This window comes from Lolium perenne, chromosome 3 (genome assembly GCF_019359855.2).
Source record: "Lolium perenne isolate Kyuss_39 chromosome 3, Kyuss_2.0, whole genome shotgun sequence".
NCBI lineage: Eukaryota > Viridiplantae > Streptophyta > Magnoliopsida > Poales > Poaceae > Lolium > Lolium perenne.
Genome location: NC_067246.2, coordinates 106,624,091 through 106,647,528, shown reverse-complemented (window position 1 = coordinate 106,647,528; position 23,438 = coordinate 106,624,091). Strand labels below are relative to the sequence as shown.

At 44.3% G+C, this 23,438-nt stretch overlaps 3 protein-coding genes across 3 annotated transcripts; 2 read left to right on the top strand and 1 right to left on the bottom strand.

Moving 5' to 3' along the window:
* The first annotated feature begins 3,013 nt into the window (after nucleotides 1-3,013).
* LOC127342097 (uncharacterized) lies at nucleotides 3,014-5,249 on the top strand. The gene is made up of 2 exons (XM_051368038.2): nucleotides 3,014-4,295; nucleotides 4,413-5,249. Exons 1-2 carry the CDS (start codon nucleotides 3,083-3,085, stop codon nucleotides 5,018-5,020), a joined length of 1,821 nt encoding a protein of 606 aa, XP_051223998.1. The 5' UTR covers nucleotides 3,014-3,082; the 3' UTR covers nucleotides 5,021-5,249.
* A 1,098-nt stretch (nucleotides 5,250-6,347) lies between these two features.
* LOC127342096 (F-box/FBD/LRR-repeat protein At1g13570) lies at nucleotides 6,348-9,840 on the bottom strand. The gene is made up of 5 exons (XM_051368037.1): nucleotides 9,695-9,840; nucleotides 8,278-8,392; nucleotides 7,324-8,196; nucleotides 7,082-7,225; nucleotides 6,348-6,837 (listed from the first exon to the last, which is right to left on the bottom strand). Exons 2-5 carry the CDS (start codon nucleotides 8,383-8,385, stop codon nucleotides 6,520-6,522), a joined length of 1,443 nt encoding a protein of 480 aa, XP_051223997.1. The 5' UTR covers nucleotides 8,386-8,392; nucleotides 9,695-9,840; the 3' UTR covers nucleotides 6,348-6,519.
* An 879-nt stretch (nucleotides 9,841-10,719) lies between these two features.
* Nucleotides 10,720-12,256, top strand: LOC139837960 (uncharacterized). Its single transcript, XM_071827292.1, has 5 exons — nucleotides 10,720-10,788; nucleotides 10,872-10,982; nucleotides 11,552-11,797; nucleotides 11,888-11,978; nucleotides 12,195-12,256. Exons 1-5 carry the CDS (start codon nucleotides 10,720-10,722, stop codon nucleotides 12,254-12,256), a joined length of 579 nt encoding a protein of 192 aa, XP_071683393.1.
* The last annotated feature ends 11,182 nt before the right edge of the window (nucleotides 12,257-23,438 follow it).

Sequence of the window (23,438 nt, the reverse complement as noted above, 5' to 3'; positions counted from 1 at the left end):
CTTATGCATCCCCCTAACATATGTGTGCACTCATATATCAATACAAAAGATCATCATAGAAGATAACAAATACTTGTATGCAACCAACAACAAACTATATAACAATTTTCATGAACAATTCACTACTCAAACATCAACATAGAGATACAATAGATCATGGTAAAACAATATATTGCATCATACATCATGTTTGCCAAGAGATTACAGAGGGGGGCGATGAAATTTTTTTGTAGAAGTTGATGAAGATGATGAATATGGTGCTGATGCCCTCACCGAAGGGGGGTGGAGTCCACCGGAGGTGATTCCGGCAGCGTTAACCCCCTCCGATCTCCGCTGGCGGCGGCCTACTGACTCTCTATTTCTTGTTTTTATCTACGTCGTCGTAGCCTCGACGAAACCCCCCGGGTCGTATATATAGTAGTTTTTAGGTCAAAAGAAGTCCGTGGGCGAAAAGATGAGGCAAAACGGACGCTCGAGATTGAAACGAAGGTCGGTGGCGCGCCCAAAGAGGGAGGACGTGCCACCACCTCTCTTTCCCAGCCTGTTAACCGCCTGGTGGCCCACTTCATCTCATTTTGTTCGTCTCAAAATTTCCGAAGTGTGGCCACTGATCTTGACCTTTTTCGATTCCCGTAGCTCCTAGAAAGTCAAAACACTAAAAAGTCGCGTTTTCTGCCAAACAGAATTAAAACTGGAGGAGGGGAATTGTTTAGAAAATCCCCTAAAACATCATAAAACATGAGAATAACATTATATAAGATGCAAATATGTGGTAATATGTTGCAATAAAATGCAAAGTTCATGTATGCATTTTACACGCATCACATCCCAAGGAGATCATGAGTTTGAGCTTGCCATCCATATGGTGATCATGGATATGTGAAGATGTGTTGAAGAAGAAGCTTTGCCAGAGTAGATTATAGGGCAGCAATCCGCAAGTCTTCATCAATCTAGCACAATCAAGAAGGGCATTCCATCTTATTGCGGCCAAGATCGTCATCTTCCAGCTCAAGTGGAATGCGCAAGGTTAAGTTTTTCTCTTGATAGTGTTTCTTTCTTGCCGCTCTCGTGGTGTAGTTAGGAGACCGATTCAAGAGGCTCTCGAGTGAGTAATACAATCGTATCATTCGGAGAGAGCTCAACCTTTGCATCCTCCCATCATCTTTCTTGGTTGTTATTTGGATCTTATCCTTATGGTGTTTTAGATCTTGTTCTTACTCTCATGACAAGCTCTAGTTCTTCGAAAATGGATTCCACATGAAATATTGTTGTGTTTTCGATATTGCCGTTTTTCCTGGTTCTTTGTATTCAGAGGTTTCACCTCTAAATTCGTGGAAAAATATACATCATCAAAATCTGAGTCCAGATGCTCAAGTTATGGTTGTTTCACTTTTAGCTTTTTCTGCCTTGGTCCTAGTATGGGGGTCTGGAGAATCCGGTTTCCGGGGGTGGGGGGCGGAGACTCCCACTGAACCCAGTTTTTGATATTTTCAAGCGTGTTTTGCTCCCAGTATGGGCCAGAGACACCGGTGTAAGTGGTGCTGACACGGCTATTTTCGTGGGGAGACCTATAAAGTCCCCATTTCTTCCCCATGGGTTGGTGGTTCTTCCATTCTCCCACCTCCGTTGTTGACCTTGAAGAGCTTGCCCTAAATCTTGATTCCTCCCATGATTCTTGCATTTTTGTGGGATAAGAGTGAGGAGATCTAGATCTATATATCCACCAATCAAATCTCTCTCTTTGTGAGGGGAACCCATTAGATCTAGATTTTGGAGAATTTGGTGTTCTCTTCTTTGTTCCCCTCTCTTATTCCCCTAATAGATTTTGGTGGAATTTGAGATCGAGGGACTTGCCATTGCATTTGGTGCATCGATTTGAGTTCTCCATGGTGATTCGTGGAAGTGAAAGTGAGAAGGTTGTTCCTCTTGGGTTCTTGGAATCCTAAACAGCTTTGTGGTGTTCTTCGGGCCTCCAATTAAGTTGTGAAGATTGCCCCAAGTTTCTAGCTTTGTGGATTACTTGGGGTCTCCAATTAAGTTGTGGAAATTCTGTGACAATTTCTTAGGAGGCTCCAATTAAGTTGTGAAGCTTGCCCCAAGCTTTGTGCGGGTTTGGTGACCACCCTCAAGGTTTCATAGTGGACCGAGGACTTCTCTTTTGGTGGGAAAGATCGAGGAGAATACAGTGAGGCCTTCGTGGCGTTTGGGGCGATTTGTCCTCCACACCGCTCCAACGGAGAGTAGCACTCGCAAGAGTATGACCTTTGGGATACATCATCGTCTCCGCTTCACCACGATTATTCATATACCCATGCTCTTTACTTATGCACTTACTTTGTGATAGCCTTCATGCTTGAAGTTGTATATCTTGCTATCACATAGTTGTTTGCCTTTCTTAGCATAAGTTGTTGGTGCACATAGGTGAACTCTAGTTATATAGGTTTTGCGTTTGACAGATTAAATGCTAGTTTTATTTTACATTTATTCAAGCCATAATCATAAAAGTTTTAAACCGCTAATTTTGTTTAAATACTTGGGGCTCCTTGATTCATTGGATTTGCATAGGAATTATGTAGGATTCAGATTCAATGGAAAATTTTCGTACATAGGTTGCTTTATTCATAGGAACATATCCTATAGAAATAATCTTATAGGAATCTTCTAGTGTAAATTATATAGAATTTTTTAGGACATATCTCATGAAAAATTCCTTTGCTACAATCAAACACACTTCATGTTTCATAGGATTCAAGTAGACATGATATCTCCATTCTATGTTGTTCATATTCCTATACTTTCATATCCTATGAATGATTCATAGGAGCCCTTGGTTTGTTAACTTTCTTTTATGTTCTTTTCAGTTTAGTTACGAACAAAGCAGCTAGAGATGCTCTAACCAATTTCGAACTCGAATTAATCTTAGGTCGGTGGGTCCGGTTAACAAAAAAAAAAAAGCGCCAGCTACGAGCTACCAACGAGATCGCAGAAACCAGTGGACCCCACAATACCCCACCACATCACATAGACCCCACGAACCTGCCCTCTCTCTCCCCCACCACGCCCTCTCCCCAAATCAACCGGAATGGCGGCGGCGACGGCGCCGTCGTCTTCGTCTTCGTCAGATTCGCCGCCGATGGCGCCGTGGACTCTGCTTAACCGCGTGGCGCTGATCTGGGACGACGCCGAGACCGAGGATCGCGAGGAGGCGGCGGTCAAGTTGTCCTGGTCGCCGACCCTGTCGAGGCTCTGGGTGGCCAGAAGCATCCACCCAGACCGCGACAACTTCGACCGACACCCCTACATCGCCGCACACGACGCCCGTGGGCTTCTTCTCCACGTGTCTTCTCCGCCTGGCATCGGGCTCAACCTCGACCCAAACCCCGCGGGCTTATTCGTCGTGTTGCCTCTTTCTGCTTTCGTCCCTGGTGTCACCGCTGAGTTCTTCATGGCCACCGATGCCGCTGTACGCGTGCCGGAGCGCCTCGACGTGCCCGACGTCTGGAGCATCAAGAGTGTTGGCTTGCTCTCCAGGGTCGGCGCCGACGGCGTGGAGTATGTAATTGCCGAACTACAGAGCGTCAACGACGCGGACGAGATCGCCAACCTGCTTCGGTTTCGGCTTGGCAGCGCTGCCTGGGTGCAGGACAAGGTTAACTGTATTGGCTTCAACCCCAGCTGCATCGACCAGGTCATCTCACATCAAGGGAAGCTGTGGTGGGTGGACCTGCGCAAGGGTCTCATCGTCTGCGATCCATTTCAGATCCATCCTGTGCTGGTAGTTCTGGATCTTCCAAATGGAGTAACACGTAGACAGGAGGATGAGTCTGAATGTGACGACATCGCCAAGAAGCGCTATGTGACGGTGAGCGCCGGAATTCTGCGATTCTTGCAAGTAACAGGTGACTCTGGCATTGCAAAGACAGCAGTTATGATGTGGACGTTGGTATCTGATCCTGACACCCTCTCACCATCATGGCAACCTGAGTTCATGATAGACACTGGAAAGATCTGGCCCTGTGAAATACCAGCCCTCGCCATTGTACATCCAGATAATCCAGAGTTGGTCTATTTCTTTGTTCAGGGGAAGCTAGTCAGCGTGGATATTTCACAGAACACGCATCTGAATGTCTTCAACAATCTCTCGCACTTCAATCTGTTAGGTGCTTGGCATGGTGAAGTTGCACCCCCGCCCTTGTCTTGGCGCTACCTCATCGCTTGGAAGAATTCGAATTCAGAGGAATGTCATCCTTGGACGGCATTTGTCAGAGAGCAAGGAATGTCATCATTTTGTGAATGTAAGTAAATTTAAGACATCTCAGCAGTAATTCAGTTATTTACCTTCCATTTGTGCAATACTTTTGTTCCCGGATTCATTGGCGAAGTAAATAAAAAATCCAATGTATTAATTGCAGATGAAGATGAAGTTTCAGCATCAGAAGGTCACAAACGCCGAAGCTATCTTGGAAAGCTATGCCGACAAGGCGTAAAGGCCGGGAAGCTATTTGCTTCAGAGTTTGGTGTTGGTGTTACATCCCTGGGTTCGAAACTACTTTACCTGAATGAGGAGATCACTGTCGCCAAATCATTTTTCAAACATGTGGGTGAGTTCAAGTGTACTGGAGAGGGTTACGTAGCAACGACTGCTCGCAATTCTGCAAAGGCATCAAAGGGGGTTAGTAAGGTATTAGGCGGTGCTGCCTCAGCTCTATCATATGGAGGAAAAGCTTGTAGATCAGCGGGTTTCACTCTACAGACTTTGCACCCCAGCGCGCAAACAGGCATGTGTATTGTAGAAGAAAAAACGCTTAACTCTCTGCAGGAGGCAAAAGACGTTATCAAGGAGTGGAAGGACTCCAAAGATCCAGTCTCTGTTGACGTGCCTCGTCTTATGGAAACAGGCACTGCTATAGAGATTATGGAGCTGTTCAAAGAATGTGGAGCACTAGTGCTGGTCGAAAATGCAACCATCTTGAGAGAGAAGGCAGGCCACGTCCTCGATGATGATTGGCATATGGTGTGATTACAGGTCCTTTGGGCAGTTCATTGAGCGAATGAGAGGTCTCAGTCTGGTGAATGTTCGATGAATTGTGTTTCACCCTGCCGCCATTTTGTAGAACATCTTTTTCTGTGTTTCCATGGTTGTGATGGTTAGTTGGTGATGGAACAGTGATGTTTAGGCTGTGATGGTTAGTTGGAAACAATTGATGAGTTCCAACTTCATGCCAGTTACTTGTTTTCTACCCCTTGCATGATTCCCCGCCATTATGTGTAACATCTTTTTCTGTGTTTCCATGGTTGTGATGGTTAGTTGGTGATGACCAGTGATGTTTAGGCTGTGATTTCAATTTCTGTAAAAAGAAATTTCGTATAGGCATGGTTGTGATGGTTAGTTGGTGATGGACCGGTGATTGTTTTTTTTCGTATAGGCATGTGTGGATTGTTTTTCGAGAGCACAGAAACTGCATGTTGGCCAAGGAGGGTTGGGTGTGCAATGATGCTGCAATTGTTGATCTATTTAAGCGGCTCGGTGCTCTGTTTTGCAACACTGCTGCATATCTTCAGAGCTGGGGGTCAGCATTCCGTGGGTAATGTAAAAATACAGATTGAGATAGCTAACTTGGTGATTTTCAGATTGGATGCAGCTCAAGATGTTTGACAGTTGTCGCTTGGAGAAAGCTGGCTGCGCCACACACTCAAGCACCGTGCTGGGCCTGTCTTCCTTTGAAAGAACAGTGGCTCATCAGCGTTCTCGAATTCGTTGGCATAGCGAAGGTGATGGTAACACGAAACTATTTCACGCGGTGGCTAATGATAGAAGGGGTAAGAATTTTATTCCGGCGCAGAAACATGGAGATGAGCCAATCGTCGCATCAAACTCGACAGGAAGAGGTGTTTTTTGACGCGTATAGTGAGCTGATTTGTAGCATCAAGACACATGACTCGTCAGTACACAATCGACTCGTCACTGATGATGCTTTGCGGTGTCGCAGATATCCACCTACGCGTGTGCGCTGCTGCTGCTGCCATCATCTGCGATCCTCTAGCCAAAGGTGGAGGGTGGTTTCGGTGGGTTCGGGATCGGGAATTTCAGGTTAGGAATTCGTGATTCAGGATTTACGTCTGGAGTGAAACATGGACGATTCAGGATTTACGCCTGGAGTGATACATGGGCCAGAATAGCAAGACATGCTACTAGATAAAATGCAGCCCATATACTGCCACTAAAATGCATCTAGATATATTTATATTTGAGACAATTAATATGGATGAGAGAGAGAGAGCATCTCAGACTTTAGATGTTGATCGCTTCTCTTTTTTTGCTGTCGAATTTAATGAAAACCTTCTGCTCAAAAAGAAAATAGCATAGCTTTTCTTTATGGAGCAAAGCAGTTATTCATAAATACTTCTCACAACATCAAATACTACATGTGCGCCCTATAACCTTTATTCAAGCGAACATACAAAAAAAGAACCCGGCATATACACGACTGCTTCGTCTAAGGCAGTCCTAACTCCTAACTACATAACACAGAGCTTCACTTTCGATGAAAGCATGCTTTTGCAGAGCACCTCGCTCAAGGCATGCTGTTGTTCTGCCAAATTCATCTTCTTATACATGTCAGAGAAGCGATCTCTATAAAGCCGTTGAGCCATCTCAACAGTTAATACCTCCAGGGCAGGGGCATTTTCCACAATATACACAAGAAATTCAAGTTGACCTATTGCCCCTTTATATCCTGTCATATACATACTCTTCAGATAATTATATTCATATTGCTCAGGGTACTTCCTGCCTGAACCCTTTTTCACAAACCAACTATTGTCACCACCTGCAAACTGCAAGATGAAAAAAGGGTATGTATGGTCAACACACGATGTGTATATGTAAAGATCCATCCATTACACATGTATGAAGGCTCATTATTCGAATTTAAATGACCAATTCACTTGCGTGTGACATAGAGATTCTGTATTCATCCCAGGAATAAGAAGTGTAACATAGCCTACCATGAATAAAATAGAACATGGTGCCAAATAACAATATATCTATTGGCAAATAAAAATCAAGAACACTACTTACATGGATCTCTAACTTCTCAATAAATGGAGCTGTCCTCAGAATGGAGAAGGGAAACTTGTCAACTTCTTCAAGCCTTACACCCATTAACAATTGTAAGACCCTAAGATGGGAAAACTTGCCTGCGTTATTCAATGGAAATTGCGTCTGCAAGACAAAAGAACAATGGTCATTGTAGATCTAAAAAAATGACAAGTCATTGGAAAGATGATGTTAGCTAAATTGAACTATTTCCAGGAGCAAACCTCTAGTCGCTGCCAGGTAATTTCTAAAGTGAGATTTTGCACGCTCGGAATGCCATTGAGAAGTGCAGTGAAAGCATCTTGGAAATTTGCCTCGTCGAACCTTATATGTGCATTATCCAACTTAGAATCTTGCCTTAGAACAATAGGAACAAAATCTCCATCATATTCAAAGGTAACGAGCTTCATAACACGGAGTTCTACCCTGGTTGTCCTACAGCGGACAACTGTTAGGTGTAGTAGGCTGGAAAATAGATGATCCAACTTTAGCTCGCAATTCAGGAAGCATCTGACCAAACTCAGCCATTTGAGATTACCGCAATTGGACAATACAACATCAAGATCCTTTATAGTGATATCCACAAACTCCAAATCAAGCTTTCTCAGGCTTGGGAAGCCTCTGAATTCAGATGGTGGTCGGAAAGATACAAAGCTAAGCTGTATACACTGTAGATGAGACATGCTGCTTTCACTATTCAAAAGGTGAAATGGGAACACGTAGCGATCAACATCCGTACGTCTCTTGATAATAGGACATAGATAAACAGCTATGCTTTTTGCGTGTGATGATACCGCAAAATTAACCCAATTATTTAGATGATCAAGCAGCATCGTTTCAAACTCGAATTTGACATAGAATTCTTCAACCAACTTGGCATGGCAATTTTGCACCACCACATTAACATAATCGATGAATTTCTGCATGTACTGGCAGTACTGATCTCTTTCAAAACTGTCACGGGAACACCCAGCAGCACCAGTGAAACATAATTTGTAGAAGCAAATACCGCAGATATATCTCCAATTGCTTGATAAGACACTAGCTCTTGAAATCTCTTTAGCAGGCAACTTTGATACAATGGTGCAGAGCACATCCTGCGTCAGTATCCCTCAAGATTAGAAATCCCATCTATACTAGTATATACATTATAACACCAAAAAGAAAGTTCGGCATACCTGTGGAAGGTCTTCCAGTTTAGCGTTTGGCCTTGTTTTTTTCTTATAGACCGGTTTCCCACTGACATGGTGTGAGGGTGTTGTTTTGCATACTGTATGGTTGATCATTGTGAACCTGAAATTATCAAGGTAGAGTTTGTTATTTTGGTATTACCAAACGGATCACGATGGACAGAACTCAGGGTGACAGACAACCGCAGGCAATTCGTTTGATCAATGAGCCATAAGGTAGAGGAATATGCTGTCGGGGTTTTGGTTATCGGGAGGTCCGTCCAATTGATGGAAGAGTTTCAACGGGGTGGTCGACAGGATTTGTCTAGGAAGAGGAATTGGGCGTGGACGCGGTGGTTTCAGCCAGGAAGGTGAGAGGTACTCGTCTAGGAAGAGGAACTGACCTGAACACGGTGGTGGGCCTGTCGATGAACTTTGAGAAAATAATGCGGCCGACTGCAGTCCCTCCGACGCGAGCAAATCAGGGATCGAAATCACGCTCTCTGTTGCAGAGACATCGCCAGGAAACCGTGGATCCAGGGTCGTTGGAGATTATGCGGCGGAATTTTGGTTCGAAATTTAAGAGCAGAGAAACAAAGGTAGTTGGAAGGATTTGTATCCCTGCCGGCTGCCGGATTGTGTGAAGCCCGCCAAAATTGTGCGCTCCTTCTCTCGGTCGACTCGGCTAGAGTTGCGTTGCGTCCTTCTCCGTCTCTTCTCCTGATCGAGTCTCCGACTCGTGATCCTCTTTGCCAAGTACTTTTGCAAAAATCAGGGGCCTCCCATCCCAAATCCTCCAGGCGGACAACACAATCCTGTGACGACAATCAGAGGTTTGTGGAAGCAAAATCACCTCGACCCAAACAAATCCCTGATTTGCCGGAGATCAATTTGGTAACTAGTATGATTCAATTCGAACAAACAAAATCTACCAAACTATTTTCCAAATATGCAAAGCACCACGACGGATTTGATCCACCGCGGTGCATCCTAGCAGCTCCACATTCACCCTGCTGCGGTACGGGATGCGGCTTCAATCAGAGCCGCCGCCCCGACGCCGTGCTCTGTCTCCCCGAGCTCCTTTGCCCTCCGCCGCGTGATCACACTCTGAGATCCGAATGCTCCATGGACGCGTTGAATCCAGGGCTCCTCTGCCCTCCAGACACGCGGGAGGCGCCGGCGCGGCGTCTCCGGCGACCAAGGGCGCGGAAATCCGGCACCGAGGCGACCCATTTTTCATTTCCCCTCACGATTTCGCTCTCGATTTTGGCTCACCTGCACCCCAATCGTATCTTTTCCGTTTTCCATCCGCTGTAGGTTCCGTTGAGGGCAGTGAAGAATTGACGAGCTGAAGAACACTACTAATTGCGATTTCAGAGACGAATATCGATGGGAAAGAGGAAAGGCAGGGAGAGGAGTGGGTTACCTGGAGGTCAGAGTCGCCGGAGTGGCCGCGGTCGGCTTGAGTCGCCGGCGGCGCCGCTCCTCTGCCTCTCCTGACGACCAAACAGAGGAACACGAGCGGGCTAAGGTAGAGATATATTTGAGATAAATTACGCGTTGGCCACTGAGGTAGTACTTGGGTCCTTCCACGTGTGTTTTTTTTGTTTTGTTGTTGGCTCAGGTCCGAATTTGCAGTTTGCCTCGACTTGGTGGCGATTTTGACAAAAAATAACCTTTTTCAAAAATCACAAATTGATCCTTCGGCCAAACTATTTCACCTATCTAACCCTTTTATGTGACGCTCTTCCTATCGGCACCACACCTCACTGTGTGGCGCCCATGTGAGCGGCATCACACATCCATCCGACGTGGCGTGCTCGACGCTGACCAGCCGACGTGGCAGGATGTGTGCGCCGTTCACATCGGTGCCACACATTGAAACCGTGGCGTCGCTCGGAAGGGCGCCACATATCCACTTATGTGTGGCGCCCGCGCCCGCCCGAGCCCGACCCTCTTCTTCTTCTCTCTTCTTTTGTTCTCTGCAAAACAAGGAACCGCCGCCGGCCGCCTCTCCTCCGCCCCCCCCCCCACCAAATCGGCCACGAATTCGTCAGATCTGACCGGCCAAATCGTTCCCCATCCATTCCTCAAGGTAATCCCCTTCGAATCCTTCCCATCCATCCACTAATTTTATAGATCTTGCTACATTTGTACATGAACCGTAGACATGGAAACTAGATTTGAAATGTTGGTTGGTGGAATCTAAATTATACTCTATGTGTTGAAATTGATAGCCTCATGTATGCATGTGTTTAACCATAGATTTGTTGGAGCCCTAGATATGAAATTTTACATGTATGTGTTGAAACCCTATGTATGTATGTGTTGAAATGGCTAATATTTGTTGATAGACTCATATGTATGCATGTGTTTAACCATAGATTTGTTGATAGATTCATATTTGCTAGGAATCGCTCATAATATGGTGTATTTGTGAAAAAAATTAGGATGGTGTATCTCATAGATCATGAGTATGACAAGGATCACCGGGCTTTTCATATGAAGGAAAGGGGGGAGGTACTAATATTTATTTTTGTTAACACCTCTTGTTTTATTCCATTGGATATGGCATAATATTATGTGCCTGGATGTGCTTGTAGGTTCTTCACCCCTTGAAGATTCGTTACCACGGCACAATAACTGACATGTCGTATGACGAGCGGTACACAGAGTTCCTCCAACCTACCGGTCTTCTCCCGTTCATCACGCTTGTAAGCCGGGGGGCGCCGAACATGAACGCCGCGGCACTCACCGCCCTTGTCGACCGGTGGAGGCCGGAGAGACACACACCTTCCACTTGAGGGCCGGTGAGATGACCCCTACTCTTCAGGATGTCTCCATGATCCTTGGACTTCCTATTCAGGGCGAGCCATTGTGTATGAACACAACTTCTGATTGGTGGCGCGGACAGATGGAGGATCTTATTGGCCAGGCTCCTTCGGAGCCAGAAGATAAAAAGGATAGAGCTCCCGCCTGCGCATCTTTCCTTTGGATCAGGACTAACTTTGGTACTTGCCCGCCAGAGGCTGACCGTGGCACTCTCAGGACATACACCCGAGTGTACTTGTGGTATATGCTTTCGAGGACTCTCTTTGCTGACAGTGGTGGGAAGTTGGCCCATTGGTGTTGGCTCAAGGCGCTTACGGTGTTGGAGCACCCGTGGAGTTGGGGCAGCGCGGCACTTGCCTACCTCTACCGACAGGTGATGATTTTCTATCTGTACTATTCTTCTATAGTAGTCTGCTAGACAAAGTTCTAACCAAATATCTTATGTACGCAGGTGAACGAAGGATGTCGTAGGATTGGGAGCAACGGTATTGGTGGATTCTTGCTCCTACTTTTCGTATGGAGCTGGGACCGCCTATCAGTTGGGCGGCCCAGGATACTCAACCAGAGGCCATGGGCTCATTACCGAAACAACCCTGATCGGGAGCCAACTTGGGCATACATTTGGGACACTGTCTCGGAGATGACAAACGATCCAATGGTCATGTACAGGCACTACGCTGAGGAGACCTCTGAGCAGGTAACCGATTTTAAGCCATCACTCTTTTCGTATCCTATTTCATAAATTTCATTGGCGTGTTGTAAATTTTGAAATATTTGTATGCTGCAGGTGGATTGGGAGCCATATGGTACCTTTTACCGTATTGGCGCGGCGATGACTGACCTCAATCCTAAGTGCACGGAGGAGTCGCATTTCTGGCGTATGCGGTGCCCACTCATATGCATGTGGTTTGTTGAATACCACCAGCCGCACAGAGTGATGAGACAGTTTGGGTTGTATCAGGAGTGCCCACCTCAGTGGCAAGACACAGACCACGCGCTCCATAGGTAAACTTCTTGAATCATGCGATGGAAACTTGTTGATCATAGGAAGCGATAGAATCTTACTTTATCCATTGTGCTCCAATATCTTGCAGCCTTGATAGGCAGCGGCAGAGGAAGATCACGAATTGGCCTGTCCATCATAGGATTCACGTGACTGCGTTTGATACGTCTCCAATGTATCTATAATTTCTTATGTTCCATGCTAGTTTTATGACAATACCTACATGTTTTGTTCACACTTTACATCGTTTTTATGCGTTTTCTGGAATTAACCTATTAACGAGATGTCGAAGTGCCAGTTCCTGTTTTCTGCTGTTTTTGGTTTCAGAAATCCTAGTAAGGAAATATTCTCGGAATTGGACGAAATCAACGCCCAGTATCTTATTTTTCCACGAAGCTTCCAGAACACCGGAGAGAGACCAGAGGGGAGCCAGGGGAGCCCCACACGCCAGGGCGGCGCGGCCAAGGGGTGGGGCGCGCCCCCTGTTGTCTGGTCCCACCAGGGCCCCTCCGAGGCTGCCCTTCCGCCTACTTAAGGACTCCGTCGCGAAAACCCTAAAGGAATAAGCCACGATACGAGAAAAGTTCCAGAGCCGCCGCCATCGCGAAGCCAAGATTCGGGGGACAGGAGTCTCTGTTCCGGCACGCCGCCGGGACGGGGAAGTGCCCCCGGAAGGCTTCTCCATCGACACCGCCGCCATCTTCATCAACGCTGCTGTCTCCTATGATGAGGAGGGAGTAGTTCTCCCTCGAGGCTAAGGTCTGTACCGGTAGCTATGTGGTTCATCTCTCTCTCCCATGTGATCTTTATGTGATCATGAGCTTTGTGATCTAGTTGAATATCATCTATGTGCTACTCTAGTGATGTTATTAAAGTAGTCTATTCCTCCTTCATGATGTAATGGTGACAGTGTGTGCATCATGTAGTACTTGGCGTAGGTTATGATTGTAATCTCTTGTAGATTATGAAGTTAATTATTGCTATGATAGTATTGATGCGATCTATTCCTCCTTCATAGTGTAATGGTGACAGTGTGTGCGCTATGTTAGTTCTCAGTCTAAATTGCAATGATCTATTATGCACTCTAAGGTTATTTAAATATGAACATCGAATGTTGTGGAGCTTGTTAACTCCGGCATTGAGTTGCTCTTGTAGCCCTACACAATGAATGGTGTTTGTCATCCAACAAGAGAGTGTAGAGAAAGTAGTATTTGTTTATTCAGTTATGTGATCAATGTTGAGAGTGTCCACTAGTGAAAGTATGATCCCTAGGCCTTGTTTCCAAGCACTGAAACTCCGTTTATTTACTGTTCTGTTGCATGTTTTTACTCGCTGCCATCTTTATTTCAAATTGCTATTACCACTCATATTCATCCATATTACTTGTATTTCACTATCTCTTCGCCGAACTAGTGCACCTATACATCTGACAAGTGTATTAGGTGTGTTGGGGACACAAGAGACTTCTTGTAGCGTGATTGCAGGGTTGCTTGAGAGGGATATCTTTGACCTCTTCCTCCCTGAGTTCGATAAACTTTGGGTGATCCACTTAAGGGAAAACTTGCTGCTATTCTACAAACCTCTGCTCTTGGAGGCCCAACACTGTCTACAAGAATAGAAGCGTGAGTAGACATCAAGCATATTTTCTGGCGCCGTTGCCGGGGAGGTAAGGTAAAAGACACTCATACTCCGGTCCCAGGTAACTAAGTTATTTTATGGTGCCGTTGTAAGTGCTCGAAGCTATTTCCTTTAGATCCTGCAATTGCATCTTTTTGTTTCTTGTTTTTATTTCACTAGTTAGGCATAATGGAAAGCAACTATGAGCTTTTTAAGCTATTTCCTGAGTTAAGACATGGATGGTTTGATGCGAAAATTAAAAAACCTATGGAATCTTATTTGCATGCTAGTAGCAATGATATTAGTATGAACGCTTTGAACACCATTGTTGCTAATGATATGGAAAATTCTAAGCTTGGGGAAGCTGGTTTTGATGAGCATGACATTTTTAGTCCCCCAAGCATTGAGGAGAAAATTTTCTTTGATGATACTTTGCCTCCTATTTATGATGATTATAATGATAGTGGTCTTTTGGTGCCGCCTACTATGGAGAGTAAATTTTATTATGATTATACTATGCCTCCTACACTTGATGAGAATAATAATGATAGCTACTTTGTTGAATTTGCTCCCACTACAACTAATAAAATTGATTATGCTTATGTGGAGAGTAATGATACTTTTATGCATGTGAATAAGAACGCTTTATGTGATACTTATATTGTTGAGTTTGTTCATGATGCCACTGAAAGTTATTATGAGAGATGGAAACATGGTTATATGCATCTTAATAATGTTAAGTTTCCCCTCTTTATGTTGAGAATCTTGAAGTTACTCTTGTTTTATCTTCCTATGCTTGTCACATTGTTCTTCATGAATTTGTTTATTTACAAGATTCCTTTTCATAGGAAGTGGGTTAGACTAAAAAGTGTTTCTAATTTGGTTCTTGGTGCTCTCTTTTGCTTCAACTCTTATTTCTTGGGAGTGCATCATTAAAATTGTTGAGCCCATCTTAATGGCTATAAAGAAAGAACTTCTTGGGAGATAACCCATGTGTTTATTTTGCTACTGTTTTGTTGTGTCTTGGAAGTTGTTACTACTGTAGCAACCTCTCCTTATCTTATTTTATTGCATTGTTGTGCCAAGTAAAGTCTTTGATAGCAAGGTTCATACTAGATTTTGATTATTGCGCAGAAACAGATTTCTGTCTGTCACGAATTTGGGCAGGGCTCTCTGTAGGTAACTCAGAAAAATTTGCCAAATTACGTGTGTGATCCTCAGATATGTACGCAACTTTCATTCAATTTGAGCTTTTTCATCCGAGCAAGTTAAGTTCCCCAGAAAAATTCGTCTTTACGGACTGTTCTGTTTTGATAGATTCTGCCTTTTATTTCGCATTGCCTCTTTTGCTATGTTTGATGGATTTCTTTGTTCCATTAACTTTCAGTAGCTTTGGGCAATGTCCAGAAGTGTTAAGAATGATTATGTCACCTCTGAACATGTGAATTTTTGATTATGCACTAACCCTCTAATGAGTTTGTTTTGAGTTTGGTGTGGAGGAAGTTTTCAAGGGTCAAGAGAGGAGGATGATATACTATGATCAAGAAGAGTGAAAAGTTTAAGCTTGGGGATGCCCCCGTGGTTCATCCCTGCATATTTCAAGAAGACTCAAGCGTCTAAGCTTGGGGATGTCCAAGGCATCCCCTTCTTCATCGACAACTTATCAGGTCACCTCTAGTGAAACTATATTTTTATTCGGTCACATCTTATGTACTTTACTTGGAGCGTCTGTTTGTTTTTGTTTTGTTTGAATAAATTCATGTTTGTGTGGGAGAGAGACACGCTCCGCTTTTTCATAAGAACACTAGTGTTCTTCGCTTTTATTTTAATGTTCATTGCGAAGGTTGAACTACTTCGTTCATTGATATATGGTTGGAAACGGAAAATGCTTCATGTGGTAAATGGTATAATGTCTTGAATAATTTGATATTTGGCAATTGTTGTGCTCATATAGATCATGTTTAAGCTCTTGCATCATGTACTTTGCACCTATTAATGAAGAACTACATAGAGCTTGTTAAAATTTGGTTTGCATGATTCGTCTCTCTAAGTCTAGATATTTTCTGGTTAAGGTGTTTGAACAACAAGGAGACGATGTAAAGTCTTATAATGCTTACAATATGTTCATATGTGAGTCTTGCTGCACCATTTTATACTTTAGTTTGCTTCAAACAACCTTGCTAGCCTAGCCTTGTATTGAGAGGAATTCTTCTCGTGCATCCAAATCCTTGAGCCAAAAACTATGCCATTTGTGTCCACCATACCTACCTACCACATGGTATTTCTCCGCCATTCCAAAGTAAATACTTCATGTGCTACCTTTAAACAATTCAAAAGCTATTATCTCTTATTTGTGTCAATGTTTTATAGCTCATGAGGAAGTATGTGGTGTTTTATCTTTCGATCTTGTCATTTACTTCGGACAGACTTTCATAATGGACTAGTGGCACATCCGCTTATCCAATAATTTTGCAAAAAGAGCTGGCAATGGGGTTCCCAGCCCCAATTAATTAACTTGCATTAATAATTCTCTTCACATGCTTTGCCCTGATCTATCAGTAAGCAACTTAATTTTGCAAATAGACACTCCTTCATGGTATGTGAATGTTGGAAGGCACCCAAGGATTCGGTTAGCCATGGCTTGTGTAAGCAAAAGGTTGGGAGGAGTGTCATCCATAAATAATGAAACTAAAGTACATGTGTAAACAAAAGAGAAGAGGGATGATCTACCTTGCTGGTAGAGATAACGTCCTTCATGGGAGCCGCTCTTGAAAGTCTGGTTGATGAGGTAGTTAGAGTGCCCACTACCATTCGTTGACAACAACAAACACCTCTCAAAACTTTATTTGTATGCTCTCTATATGATTTCAAAACTTAAAAAGCTCTAGCACATTATTTTATCCCTGCTTCCCTCTGCGAAGGCCCTTTCTTTTACTTTATGTTGAGTCAGTTTACCCACTTCTTTCTATCTTAGAAGCAAACACTTGTGTCAATTGTGTGCATTGATTCTTACATGTTTACCTATTGCACTTGTTATATTGCTTTATGTTGACAACTATCCATGAGATATACATGTTACAAGTTGAAAGCAATTGCTGAAACTTAATCATCCTTTGTGTTGCTTCAATGCCTTCTACTTTGAATCTATTGCTTTATGAGTTAACTCTTATGCAAGACTTATTGATGCTTGTCTTGAAAGTACTATTCATGAAAAGTCTTTGCTATATGATTCAGTTGTTTAGTCATTGTCTTTACCATTGCTTTGAATCACTTCATTCATCTCATATGCTTTACAATAGTATTGATCAAGATCATGTTGGTAGCATGCCACTTAAGAAATTATCCTTGTTATCGTTTACCTACTCGAGGACGAGTAGGAACTAAGCTTGGGGATGCTGATACGTCTCCAACATATCTATAATTCTTATGTTCCATGCTAGTTTTATGACAATACCTACATGTTTTGTTCACACTTTACATCGTTTTTATGCGTTTTCCGGAACTAACCTATTAACGAGATGCCGAAGTGCCAGTTCTTGTTTTCTGCTGTTTTTGGTTTCAGAAATCCTAGTAAGGAAATATTCTCGGAATTGGACGAAATCAACGCCCAGTATCTTATTTTTCCACGAAGCTTCCAGAACACCGGAGAGAGACCAGAGGGGAGCCAGGGGCCCCACACGCCAGGGCGGCGCGGCCAAGGGGTGGGGCGCGCCCCCTGTTGTCTGGTCCCACCAGGGCCCCTCCGAGGCTGCCCTTCCGCCTACTTAAGGACTCCGTCGTGAAAACCCTAAAGGAATAAGCCACGATACGAGAAAAGATCCAGAGCCGCCGCCATCGCGAAGCCAAGATTCGGGGGACAGGAGTCTCTGTTCCGGCACACCGCCGGGACGGGGAAGTGCCCCCGGAAGGCTTCTCCATCGACACCACCGCCATCTTCATCAACGCTGTTGTCTCCTATGATGGGGAGGGAGTAGTTCTCCCTCGAGGCTAAGGGTTGTACTGGTAGCTATGTGGTTCATCTCTCTCTCCCATGTGATCTTTATGTGATCATGAGCTTTGTGATCTAGTTGAATATCATCTATGTGCTACTCTAGTGATGTTATTAAAGTAGTCTATTCCTCCTTCATGATGTAATGGTGACAATGTGTGCATCATGTAGTACTTGGCGTAGGTTATGATTGTAATCTCTTGTAGATTATGAAGTTAATTATTGCTATGATAGTATTGATGCGATCTATTCCTCCTTCATAGTGTAATGGTGACAGTGTGTGCGCTAAGTTAGTTCTCGGTCTAAATTGCAATGATCTATTATGCACTCTAAGGTTATTTAAATATGAACATCGAATGTTGTGGAGCTTGTTAACTCCGGCATTGAGGTGCTCTTGTAGCCCTACACAATGAATGGTGTTTGTCATCCAACAAGAGAGTGTAGAGAAAGTAGTATTTGTTTATTCAGTTATGTGATCAATGTTGAGAGTGTCCATTAGTGAAAGTATGATCCCTAGGCCTTGTTTCCAAGCACTGAAACTCCGTTTATTTACTGTTCTGTTGCATGTTTACTCGCTGCCATCTTTTTTCAGATTGCTATTACCACTCATATTCATCCATATTACTTGTATTTCACTATCTCTTCGCCGAACTAGTGCACCTATACATCTGACAAGTGTATTAGGTGTGTTGGGGACACAAGAGACTTCTTGTATCGTGATTGCAGGGTTGCTTGAGAGGGATATCTTTGACCTCTTCCTCCCTGAGTTCGATAAACCTTGGGTGATCCACTTAAGGGAAAACTTGCTGCTGTTCTACAAACCTCTGCTCTTGGAGGCCCAACACTGTCTACAAGAATAGAAGCGTGAGTAGACATCAGCGTTCCAACACTGTTTGGAAGCGATACTCAATGGCGGACCTGTCGAGGTTGTCCCGTACGACGCGACCGCTTTCAACAACTATCTCCAATCGTTTCATCAAAACACGCGTATCGAGTTAGTGAACCACGCGTATGATGAAGACATCTTGGACGAGCCAATCGCGTTCGATGAGGTTGCACAAAGCCAGTACGATAGGACTGCCCGAGTAGGGAGATCGACTTCTATTGCTTCCTCCCTGAACTCCGTGGTAATGTATTCTCTCATTAGCTAGTACATCATCTATATTGGAGTGTGAGGTTATTTGGGATCAGAGCCATAGAGATGAAAATCCTATCGGACCGATGCGGTATTTCATTAAGGTATGGTCACCAACTTTGAATGTAAGCTATTGTGTTTGGCGGCTTTGTAACCATGACTTCCATGACGCGGAACACTGTATGGAAGTTGCGGCGGTTAGCCAACTTGCTAGGTTGCCGCGAAGGTGAAATTGATGCATCCTCTTCTGAAGATTCGTAGGTATGGACTTTTTTGTTGCCGTCAAACATGTGCTTAGTAATTTTAACTTTTGTAATCTCATGTGCTCATATTTGTGAAGATTCCTGACGACACCATTCTGAGTCAAGGCAAGAAGCAAGTCACACCATCTTGCTGCGGGGCAGCGGACCTTGAGGGTCTCGCCGTGTCCGGCGGACGGACCCGTTGAGCCTGCGATACCGCCTCCACGGGCGGAGGGACAGGCTGATGGGGAGGAGGGCGCTTCTTCATCGACACCTTCTTCCCCCGCGAAGGGGGACCCACCTAGGGCTGTTGTGATACAGGGGGCTACATCACCTTCTACCCCTGTATCGACGGCCTCTTTTCCTTCACCGGCTAGGTCTCCACCGCGCTCGACTTCTCCATCGCCGGTATCTACCCTGCAGCATCCTCCTCCCACGGTCCCTCCTCCCGTTGTTCAGCTGACGGTGAGGTGGAGTGGGAGGTACGCTCTTGCGGAGGATGGGGCGGGGGCGACGGATGAGGACGTCATGCAGAGAGCCATGCGGCGTAAGGCTGAGAAGAACCTCGACACGGCAGGTACTAAACAATCGTCCAAGTCTTTTGTTTCTTTTTCAGATACTCGTATTTCTTCAAATTTGAGTAGTATAGGAGTTTCGATGGGTAGTCGGTCTGATGAGATTTCAGTTTCGGCCAATGTGTTGAGACAGACGGAGCTTGACCATCTAACGGTTGTTCCGAATGTCTCCACTGGGCCTGAAACAACAATAGTAGACGATGAGGAAGAGGATGACATCCTAGATGGTCAGCTTCTCTCGGCTATTATTGGCAATATTTCAGAAGTCGATTTAGAACACGTGGAGCTTAGTTCTGATCTACAAGCTTCTGAACGTGGTTCTCGATCGTCGGCTGGAAAGAAATCTCGTAGATATGGCAAGAACACTAAATCTAAAATAGTTTCTCGATGAATGGCATGTTTCGGAATAGTAGAGGTCTTGGTGACTTGGCTAAAGCACTCCCACATTGCCGATGGTTGTAGAGATTATGATTTAGATATCATTGCTATATCGGAGACGGGTAGGCGAAATTTCTCACAAAGTTTTCTCGACCGACTGTCAGGCGGGATTAACTTTCAGTGGTTTTCTCGCCCGCCTCGTGGCAGGTCCGGGGGCATTTTACTTGGCGTCCGTATAGACACCATGACTGTCTTAGCTAGTTCTGATGGAGAGTATCACATTAAGCTCGACATTCAGAATAAAGCAGACGGTTTCACGTGGAGTCTGGTTGTTGTGTATGGTGCTGCCCAAGACGCTTTTAAGGCTAACTTTTTAAGTGAGTTGGTAAATCTTACAAAAGATAATCCTTATTCGATTTTAATCGGAGGTGATTTTAATTTGTTGAGATTTCCTCACGAGAAAAGTAAAGGCCGCTTCGATGGACATTGGCCTTTCTTGTTCAACGTTGTCATTGATAATCTTGATTTAAGAGAGGTGTTTATGTCCGGTCGACAGTTTACTTGGGCCAACAGCTTGCCAGAATCCACATACGAGAAACTAGATCGCGTGTTCATGGATACCGAATGGGAAAATAAATACCCTATGGTGTCAGTCCGTGCACTAGAACGTATTGAAAAACTGTCTGACCATGCTCCCATCCTCCTAACTACTGGGAATCCCCGTCCTGTTTGTAAACGGCCGTTCAAATTTGAACTTGGCTGGCTACATCGAGAGGGATTTCATGATATGGTTAAGAAGGTTTGGGAGAGACCGTTCGGGGGCAACACTCCAATTTTGAGATGGAATAATAAGATGCGGACAATGCGCAAACATCTCTCTGGTTGGGCTGCCCATACGGCTGGTATCCTTAAAAAAGAGAAGGCTCGCTTATCAAATGTAATTGATGAGCTTGAGGCTATTGCGGAGGTTAGACCGTTGTCTACGCAAGAGATTGAACTTAAAAATCAATCCAATGCGCAGATGGCGAGTCTTCTTCGCGAGGAGGAACTCAAATGGTATCAACTTCCAAATCTCAATTCATATTGGAAGGAGACTCAAATACGCGATATTTTCATGGCTTAGCCAATGGGAGACATCGGAAAAAACGTATTCACTCTCTATTCAAGATAAAGGGTTGATTGAAGGCCATGAGCAACTCAAATCCTACATTACTAATTATTATAAAGGTCTGTTTGGTCCTCCGGAGGAAAGTACCTTCTCTCTTAACGAGGACTGAACGGACGATATACCCCAAGTTTCTATGGAAGAAAATGGTCTACTAACCGCACCTTATACTGAGGAGGAGGTTGATGTCTACGTTCCCCCCCTTTCCTGTAGACAGTGTTGGGCCTCCAAGAGCAGAGGTTTGTAGAACAGCAGCAAGTTTTCCCTTAAGTGGATCACCCAAGGTTTATCGAACTCAGGGAGGAAGAGGTCAAAGATATCCCTCTCATGCAACCCTGCAACCACAAAGCAAGAAGTCTCTTGTGTCCCCAACACACCAAATAGGTGCACTAGTTCGGCGAAGAGATAGTGAAATACAGGTGGTATGAATAAGTATGAGCAGTAGCAACGGTGCCAGAAAATAGCTTGCTGGCGTGTAGTTGATGGTGGTAGTATTGCAGCAGTAGTAACGCAGTAAAACAGTAAACAAGCAGCGATAGCAGTATTTAGGAACAAGGCCTAGGGATTAGACTTTCACTAGTGGACACTCTCAACATTGATCACATAACAGAATAGATAAATGCATACTCTACACTCTTGTTGGATGATGAACACATTGCGTAGGATTACACGAACCCTCAATGCCGGAGTTAACAAGCTCCACAATTAATGTTCATATTTTAGTAACCTTATAGTGTAAGATAGATCAAAAGACTAAACCAAGTACTAACATAGCATGCACACTATCACCTTCATGCATATGTAGGAGGAATAGATCACATCAATACTATCATAGCAATAGTTAACTTCGCAATCTACAAGAGATCATGATCATAGCATAAACCAAGTACTAACACGGATGCACACACTGTCACCATTACATCGTGCAGGAGGAATAGAACTACTTTAATAACATTGCTAGAGTAGCACATAGATAAATTGTGATACAAAATACATTGCAATCATAAAGAGATATAAATAAGCACCTCACTATGCCATTCATCAGTGAATAAGTATTCTGTGAAATATAGCCTAAGAGACCCACACGGTGCACACACTATCACCTTTACACACGTGGGACAAGGAGTCTCCGGAGATCACATAAGTAAAACTCACTTGACTAGCATAATGACATCTAGATTACAAGCATCATCATATGAATCTCAATCATGTAAAGCAGCTCATGAGATTATTGTATTGAAGTACATAGGAGAGAGATGAACCACATAGCTACCGGTACAACCCCGAGCCTCGATGGAGAACTACTCCCTCCTCATGGGAGCAGCAGCGGTGATGAAGATGGCGGTGGTGATGATGGAGAAGCCTTCCGGGGGCACTTCCCCATTCCGGCAGCGTGCCGGAACAGAGACTCCGGTCCCCCAGATCTTGGCTTCGCGATGGCGGCGGCTCTGGAAGGTTTCTGTGGGTTTCGTCGAACGCATCAGGGTTTTCGCGACGGAGGCTTTAAATAGGCGAAGAGGCGGCGCAGGAGGGCTGAAGGGGTGCCCACACCATAGGGTGGCGCGGGCCCCCCTGGCCGCGCCGGCCTAGGGTTTGGTGGGCCTGTGCCCCCTCTCTGGCGGTTCTCGTGTGTTCTGGATGCTTCCGGGCAAAATAGGAACCTGGGCGTTGATTTCGTCCGATTCCGAGAATATTTCGTTACTAGGATTTCTGAAACCAAAAACAGCAGAAAACAGGAACTGGCACTTCGGCATCTTGTTAATAGGTTAGTTCCAGAAAATGCACGAATATGACATAAAGTGTGCATAAAACATGTAGATAACATCAATAATGTGGCATGGAACATAAGAAATTATCGATACGTCGGAGACGTATCAGCATCCCCAAGCTTAGTTCTGCTCGTCCCGAGCAGGTAAAACGATAACACAGATAATTTCTGGAGTGACATGCCATCATAACCTTGATCATACTATTTGTAAAGCATATGTAGTGAATGCAGCGATCAAAACAATGTATATGACATGAGTAAACAAGTGAATCATAAAGCAAAGACTTTTCATGAATAGCACTTCAAGACAAGCATCAATAAGTCTTGCATAAGAGTTAACTCATAAAGCAATAATTCAAAGTAAAGGTATTGAAGCAACATAAAAGAAGATTAAGTTTCAGCGGTTGCTTTCAACTTGTAACATGTATATCTCATGGATAATTGTCAACATAGAGTAATATAATAAG